We start from the raw sequence: 8,714 nt of genomic DNA on the forward strand, positions 1-8,714 counted from the left end.
GATAAGTAGCACCTTGCCCCGCAGGGAGCCCAGGCTCACAGGCTCCCCGCCGGCCAGCGGGCGCGCCGAGAAGGCGTACACCGACTGGGCCGCTGCAGCCGCTAGCCGAGCAGCACACATGGCGCAACTGTCCGAGCAGCTACGACAGCGCCCCGAACCAGCACGGTGATCAAATTACTTTTTAAATGACCTGCATTTTAATCTGAGTTGTTTCCTTCATTCATTTAAAAAATGGCCATATTTTACTAAAAGTTAGAATATCCAATACTGATTTTAGGAAATGTTCTGATATTGCTAATGCATGGTGTTCATCTATTAAGTTCTCCCATACAGTTGCTCCATCAAATCAAACAGATTAACTCCTGGCTGGGCATGGTAGCTCACACCTATAATCCCAACATTTAAGGAGGCTGAGGCAGGCAAATCTCTTGAGCCCAGGAGTTCAAGAGCAGCCTGGGCAACATGGCAAAAGCCTGTCTCTATGAAAGAGAAATAAACTTTAGCCAGGTGTGGTGGTGCACACCTGTAGTTCCAGCTACTCAGGAGGCTGAAGTGGGAGGATAGCTTGAGCCTGGGAGGTTGAGGCGGCAGTGAGCCATGATTGAGCCACTGTATTGCAGCGTGAATGAGACCTTATCTCAAAAAAAAAAAAAAAAAAAAAAGGTTACGTCCTGTGGGTTTTAAACTTGTATTTTAAAAAGCAGATATTGGCCGGGTGTGGTGGCTCATACTTGTAATCTCAGCAATTTGGGAGGCTGAGGCAGGCAGATCACCTGAGGTCAGAAGTTCAAGACCAGCCTGACCAACATGGCAAAACTCCGTCTCTACTAAAAACAAAAAAATTAGCCACGCATGTCGTGGGCATCTGTAGTCCCAGCTACTCGGGAGGCTGAGGCAAGAGAATTGCTTGAATTTGGGAGGCAGAGGTTGCAGTGAGCCAAGATCGCGCCACCGCACTCTAGCCTGGGCGACAGAGCAAGACTCCATCTCAAAAAGAAAAATAAAAAAGCAGATATTTATGAAGGTTCATAATTAGTTCATGTCCAGTTTATTGAAATGGCTTTGTGGCTCCATCGGGATTGAATGTTTCATTAAATATCTTACGGGTATTTGATTTCAAATGTATTCATTAGTTGAATGAGACATACTATCAAAATACCTTTCCCAAGAGAACACTAGTCAACAAAATGCTCATATATCAGAAACCTAGCAGAGAGTTTAAATGAGGCACAAGTTTGTAAAAGTAATTAGTGGGTACTCCTTCTATTTCTCTTCAGACTTCATATAACCCTCATGATGTCATGAGATGACTACTTGGATTAATCAGCTTCAGACCAAGACTCTTCAGGTTTGTTATGAGATTCAAGATTTCTAATATTTTAATTAAAATACTTTATTACAAGACTTAAAACAGCCACATGGCTCTTTTCAGTAATAATCATTTCAAATACTCTTCTTGAGTTATAGGACCAAGAATACCATTGATTAGTAAACCATTTGTGGTAAATAAATATCCCATTGGATATATTTAAAGCTTTCTCCCCAGTCAGTCAATTCCTACAGTTTCTTTTCAGAGAAACTGAAATTGAACCATTGTTCTACTTAAATATTTAGAAAATGTTCTGATAATTTGCTCTGTACGAGGAATTTTTTCTCTTTCAATATTAAATGTTTAGCTTTATAACGAAAGCCATTCTCACCTTCTCATAAAGCAGCTGAGATACATTCTGTTGCTGCCTGTCCTGAAAACATTCATAAAGTTGGAGAAGCCTAGCACATAATACTTGTTCTTGATTGAAGAGATGATGATGGCTGAATTGCAAACCCACAATGTTGAGGTCTAATTGGTATATTTCCCTTGGACCTTCCATTTTGTTCATAAATGAACTTCCCAGGTCATATTTTACTGCCTTTTAAAAAAAAATAAGTGCACGATGTTAATTTGATTCAGTTTTTTTTTGAAATTATAAGTAACTTTTCCTTATAAAAGTAACATTTCAATTGAAGGAAAATCAAGAGATATAGAAAAACAAAAAACAATAATTTGATTATTTTTCCTTAAATTGATTATGACCCTTAATTTCATCAAATATATTTATATTACAGCATTTTAATCATCTTGCTATTAACTATTGTCATCTATCTCACTATTGTGTGCTGGTGGAGTGGAAGATGGACTTTCAAGTTATAAAACCAAAAATAATTTCCTATAGAAACACTATGACAAATGGTGTATAGAACCGTGGACCAGAGTTAAATGAGAATTACTTATTAAAATATTGTTTATAAATGGATACACTGGTGATCCTCTGGGAAATTATCTTCAGGAGACTGGGCCCTCTAAGCAATTCCTATAAGAAAAGCACCTGTTTTTGTACATGAGATTGTCTCCATTTGGATACCAGATTGTCCTTAAATTTCTGAAGTCCGTAGGCCTTAGATCATATGGAATATGATTCATCTGTTTCAGTCCATCTTTTTTTTTTTTTTTTTTTTTTTTTGAGACGAGTCTCACTCTGTCACCAGGCTGGAATGCAGTGTGCAGTGGTGCAATCTTGGCTCACTGCAACCTCCACCTCCCGGGTTCAAGTGATTCTCCTGCCTCAGCCTCCCAAGTAGCTGGGACTATAGGCACATGCCACCACACCCAGCTAATGTTTGTGTTTTTAGTAGAGATGGTGTTTCACCATGTTTGCCAGGATGGTCTTGATCTCCTGACCTCGTGATCCACCCGCCTTGGCCTCCCAAAGTGCTGGGATTACAAGTGTGAGCCACCGCACCTGACCACACTTTTTTTTTGGAAAAGCAAGTTTATTAAGAAAGTAAAGGAATAGGCTGAGTGTGGTGTCTGACACTTGTGTAATCCCAGCACTTTGGGAGGCTGAGGCAGGTGGGTCACCTGAGGTCAGGAGTTCAAGACCAGCCTGGCCAACATGGCAAAATCCTGTCTCTACTAAAACTACAAAAATTAGCTGGACGTGGTGGTGGGTGCCTGTAATCCCAGCTACTCGGGAGGCTGAGGCAGGAGAATCACTAGAACCCGGGAGGCGGAGGTTGCAGTGAGCCGAGATCGCACCATTGTACTCTAGCCTGGGCGACAACGCGAGACTCTGTCTCAAAAAAAAAAAAAAAAAAAAAAATATATATATATATACACATATATTTAGTCCACTATTTTGAATTTATACACGTTTGAATATGCATGTGCTCAATATCATTGGTTTTCAGTAATGCAATTTACAAGGGTTGGTGAGTTACTTAGCATATGCAGCTTGATTCATCAATGCCTAGCCACTCCTGATAAAAGCCATGAATGCATCAACCCAAATAGGAGCACACTGAGCCCACTCTCTGGATAAGTCTGGTGTAATATGATATGCTCTTCAGTCTGTGCCATTGCTATTACACCTAATGTTGTCTCACCCCTAACCTGGTGTGGCAGACCCAATGCTCCTCAAGGACTGAAAGCCATCTGTACAGTGCTCAAGTCTCTGCCTCTTTATTTTTTCCCGAGTTAGGAACCTTTGCTTCCTCCTTACTGGGTTTCAGGGAGGCAGAGAAACAGCAATAAAGCTTGTTTATGGCTGGTAAGTCTGTTCTCTATGTAAGAGCCAACCCATAAAAGGGGAAACCTGCTCTTGATTTCGCCTGAGAGATTTAGGCAATAGGTAATAAGTTGGCCAATTTGGCCATTAAACAGGAAAGAAAACACCAAGGAAAAATCATTTTTGGTTTAAAACAACTAAATTGTAAATGAACTTCTGGAAATTAAAGTTCCTAAGCTAGAGAATCCTGTCTTGTTAAGCAGATCCAGCACTGGTTGAATAACTGTGTTGCTCAGTTGCTTTGGGTTTCTAATGGAGTGACACAAGCCTCTGCCCTTGGTCCTGGCCTCTTCAGCACCTGCTGACTACAGTGCTAAGAAGCTACAGGAGGGTAAATGAGGTGGTGGAATATCTAGCAACAACCAAAGGAGGCAATTTAGACTGGAGAGCAAAAACTAAAGGTGGAAGTGACTGTAGGCTTCAAACATTTGAGGAGCTGGCACATAGATGAAGTACTTTATGTGTTCCCTATGGCCAAACAAGGTCAAATAAGTAGAAGTGACCTGGAGACAGACTTTAACAACAGAAAACAAAGAACAATTAGAATTGTCCGCTGGGCGTGGTGGCTCACGCCTACAATCCTAGCACTTAGAGAGGCTGGATGGGCAGATCTTCTGAGGTCAAGAGTTCGAGACCAGCCTGGCCGACATGGCGAAACCCCATCTCTACTAAAAGTACAAAAATTAGCCAGGTGTGGTGGTGCACACCTGTAATCCCAGCTACTCGGGAGGCTGAGGCAAGAGAATCACTCGAACCTGGGAGGTAGAGGTTGCAGTGAGCTGAGACTGTGCCATTGCACTCCAGCCTGGGCAAAAAGAGTGAAACTCCGTAAAAAAAATAAATAAATAAAAAGTCCAACATTAGAATGAATTCTTTTGAGAGGCAGCAAACTCCCTGACACATTGGTTAAAAGCAGCCCTTGACCGAGTGGGTTAAGTAGGCTTCTAGAACTAGGTAAGTGTGTTATACCAAAAGCATAAAGATTTGGGCAGCAATGAATCAAAGGCTACATAAAAGCACAAAAACATCCAAGCTGGCTGACATATATAAAATCTACATAAATATATAAAAAGAATGCTAGAAATGGGAGCAGAGGGAAGGCCATAGTCAAATCAGATGAAACTAATCAGCAAATAGCAGGCAAATAGGGCACCTGAGATAGTAGGGGTACAACAAGCTGTTAAAGTACCTGGCAGAGGCAGCAGCAAAGACAGGACTCTGATATGCATACAACTGTTATATCTACCTTGGTTGCCCTTATATTTATTCTGGAGAGAGACTATAGATCAGCTTTTCCTTCAAGGATGGCTGGGCAACACGAAAAATGTGAAGAAGATAGAAGAGAAAGGCAGGTAGAGGCATTTGTCTGACACAAAATCTAGAACATGATCTGTTAAGGATGCTACTGTCTTAGTCAATTTGTTCTGCTATAACAGAGTACCTGAGACTAGATAAATTATAAAGAACAGAAATTTCTCTCTCAGTTCTGGAGGCTGGGAAGTCCCAGATTAAGACACCACATCTCATGTCTAGTGTGGACCTTTTAGCTGTGTCTGCTGGAAGGGAGGAATGCTGTGTCCTCACCTGGCAGATGGTGGAAGGGCAAAAGCCCCTTTATAAGGGCACCTAATCCCATTGACAATGGCGGAGGGGCCTTAGTTGGCCTAATCACCTCTTATAGGTCCTACCCCTTAATGCTATCACATTGAAAAAATCTGAATTTTAGAGGAGACACATTCAAATCCCAGCAGCTGCAAGAATGAATTTTAAAACTCAATTTAGACAGTGAGATGACCTTTATATTTTTTCCAAATTATAGCAGTCCATGAAATACTGTAATTTTGCTTGGATGAAGCTAGAACAGATGCACTAAAAGAAAGTTACTTGTTCAGCCCAGTGGTTTCCAACTTCGGATTCTAGATTATTACAAAGGTTAACCTGAATGGTGGTTAATATTTCTCCAATAATTGTAAATTATGCATTTACTTTTTATGATGCATTTGTTCATTTATTTATTCATTCAACAAATTGTTGTTGTTTCAAAGGCCTCTCTCCTAAAAGCAATGATACCAGATAATTACACCAAAATATCTCTGCTATATCCGGAGCAAAATTTAGATAAAATGCATTGTCACTATAAAATCTAGAAATTATGCTACATAATATCAAAGAATAAGATAAATAGCAGGGCTTTTCCCTCCTCTTTTATTCTTTTATGTTTTTATATTTTAATGGTGATAGATTCTTTTATAGTAAACCAACTGGGAAAATACACGAAGATATTGTAATGTTTGGTATGGTGGTGCCATTTATAAAATCTTGACAACTGTGTTCCACTATGAATTAGGATGGGGCAGAGATATTGTTAGTCTCTCATGGTATGATAAGCACCTTGTAGGAAATAACATTTTCTAAGATTATGTCAGTGAAGTTCTTCTGTCAGTCTTTATCTTCTAAATTATATTAGGACCCTAAAAGCATAGAGTGACCGAGGTGATGAGTTCTATTACAAATAATATAAGCATTCACTCAATGCTAGGTCTTTGGGTAGGTGTTAGCAATAAATTATAAAACAAGCCGACAATAAAACAAAACAAAAACCCTGCCCTTCTTGTAGTCAAGCAGAGAAAATGCTAGGTAAACAGAAAATATAGATACAGACTGAGCCTTAACAAAACTGTAATTCAGTCTTTAAATCAGTTAAGTCCCTGGTTGGATGAAGATGATCATCCTCACTCAACACGCTTAACAAAGCAAAGGATGGAACATTTCTGGTGGAAGATAACATCATCTAGGGCTTCTATAATTTTTCATATATAATAATGTAGAATACAATTTTTAAAATCACCTGTCATAATAAGAGGCAAGGCTAAATGAGCAAAACCAAGAGCAAAAATAGATAATAAAAAGATTCATAATGATCCAAATATTGGAGTTACTAGATATGAACTTTAAAGTAGCTATTATTACTGTATTAAAAATAGAAGCGAAAACCCATGAAAAGACTAAATACATCTCAAGAAAATTAAAATATTTACAGAAGAATTAAATATCGAATGAACACTTTCAAGCAAAAAATGTATTGAAAATATGTAAAATTAAGAAGTCAGCAGATGGGCTGGTCTGAAAATATGGTGGCAGTACAGTTTTAGATCTTCCCAAATTCCTATATTAAAAGAGGCAGAGCAACTAGACAGCAAAACCAAAAATCCACAGACAAGATTTATAACAGAAGTAGTTCTCAAGAAATGCCTCATGAAACCCAAAACACAAGTCAGTGAAGACAAATCATCAATATTCAGAAGGTCTGAATAGCATTGGCAATTGTGTGGGAGACAGCAGAGAGAAGCAATGGAACATCTGATAGACCTGACAAGAGTCTGAAAGAGCCAACAGAAATGCACCAGAAAGTACAGGAGGCCAACTTAAAAACAGTGGCCAAAACTGGAACAGGTTTTGTCTACTCCAACTGTGGATGGTTGGGTTAAGCACTGAAGGAGCTGCAGGAATCTAGCTCCCAGGAATTTTCAGAATGAGGCTTCACACTGAATAGAAACTACTGGGAGTGAAATCGAAACTAAGAAGTAGGGGACCACAGGAATTAAGGAAAGAGGAGGTTCAGAAAAAATCTGGGGAAGGGAATAGAGCCAAGACATTACAGAAATCTAGCCACAATATATTTTAACACGACACAAAAATAACAGGTCTGTGAAAATAGAAAAGTCATTTGAACTGAGACTTTTTATAAAAGTTTAGGATAAATAATTTTATATAAAACTAAGCAGTAGAAAGCGATCAACATTAAATCCATCAAAGTTTCTATAAGAAAAAAGAATAGGCCGGGCGCGGTGGCTCAAGCCTGTAATCCCAGCACTTTGGGAGGCCGAGACGGGCGGATCACGAGGTCAGAAGATCGAGACCATCCTGGCTAACACGGTGAAACCCCGTCTCTACTAAAAAATACAAAAAACTAGCCGGGCGAGGTGGCGGGTGCCTGTAGTCCCAGCTACTCGGGAGGCTGAGGCAGGAGAATGGCGTGAACCCGGGAGGGGGAGCTTGCAGTGAGCTGAGATCCGGCCACTGCACTCCAGCCTGGGCGACAGAGCAAGACTCCGTCTCAAAAAAAAAAAAAAAAAGAAAAAAGAATAAACAGCAAAATAACAGCCTACAGGCAATCAAAGCACACCAGAAGGGTATCCAAAACCAAATATAAATAGAAATGTGGTTTTCACAGTGAGCTGAATTTATATGGAAGTTATATGACATTTAAAACATAAATCAGAATTAAACTCAGAAATTAGGTGAAAGAAAATGGCAAAAAAATTTAAAATTTAGAAATTAAGCCTATACTAGAAAGAACACAAGGGCAAATAAACACCACTAAATCTTTTCCTTAAGGTGAAGAAGGGGACATTTTAAACATATGAAAGAAATAAAGAAAGGGAAATAAATCATTGGGTGGATTTAACTGTAGATAAAATATGGCAGAAAACTATATAAGTGAATGGTAAGACACGTCAGTAGAATATATGCAAATTAAAATTCAGAGAGAAAAAATAATTTTTTAAAAAGCAAAAGTAGAAGACAAATTAGAGAAAATATAAAATCTGAATGGTCCTATTTTTTGTGGTAAAAATTACAAAGCATGAGATCTCCCCTCAACAAATGTTTAAGTTTACAGTACTATTAACTATAAGCACAATGTTGTGCCATAGATCCCTAGGGCTTTTTCATCTTGCATGACTGAAACTCTATACCCTTTGAACAGCAACTCCCTATTTCTCTCTCCCCAAATCCCCTGGCAATCACCATTCTACCTTCTGCTTCTATGAAGCTGAACTACTTTGGATACCTCATATAAGCAGAATCATGCACAATTTGTTCTTGTGTGATTGACTTATTTCATTTAGTATAACATCTTCAAGTTTCATCCATGTTTTAGCATATGACAAGATTCATTATTTATGGCTACATACACCACGTTTTCTTTTTTTTTTTTTTTTAAATGAATTTGGTGTTGGTACTTTTTTTTTTTTTTATTATACTTTAAGTTCTAGGGTACATGTGCATAACGTGCAGGTTTGTTACATATGTATACTTGTGCAATGT

The 8,714-nt window shown here is 38.9% G+C and overlaps 2 protein-coding genes across 2 annotated transcripts in view; both read right to left on the bottom strand.

The window, feature by feature from the left end:
- Positions 1–1,838, bottom strand: part of LOC105518295 (coiled-coil and C2 domain-containing protein 2A-like) — a 35,209-nt gene extending 33,371 nt beyond the window's left edge. Inside the window, exon 1 of the mRNA XM_011951235.1 lies at positions 1,701–1,838. The gene's annotated coding sequence lies outside the window, so the exon portion shown is untranslated. The remainder of the gene's footprint in view (positions 1–1,700) is intronic.
- LOC105518303 (chromosome unknown open reading frame, human C10orf131) overlaps positions 36–8,714 on the bottom strand; it is a 36,475-nt gene continuing 27,796 nt past the window's right edge. The window contains exons 8-9 of the mRNA XM_011951244.1: positions 1,701–1,910; positions 36–101 (exon numbers count right to left, since the gene is read on the bottom strand). Coding sequence (XP_011806634.1) covers positions 36–101; positions 1,701–1,910 — 276 coding nt within the window. The remainder of the gene's footprint in view (positions 102–1,700; positions 1,911–8,714) is intronic.

Source organism: Colobus angolensis, unplaced genomic scaffold, assembly GCF_000951035.1.
Source record: "Colobus angolensis palliatus isolate OR3802 unplaced genomic scaffold, Cang.pa_1.0 Scaffold316, whole genome shotgun sequence".
Lineage (NCBI taxonomy): Eukaryota > Metazoa > Chordata > Mammalia > Primates > Cercopithecidae > Colobus > Colobus angolensis.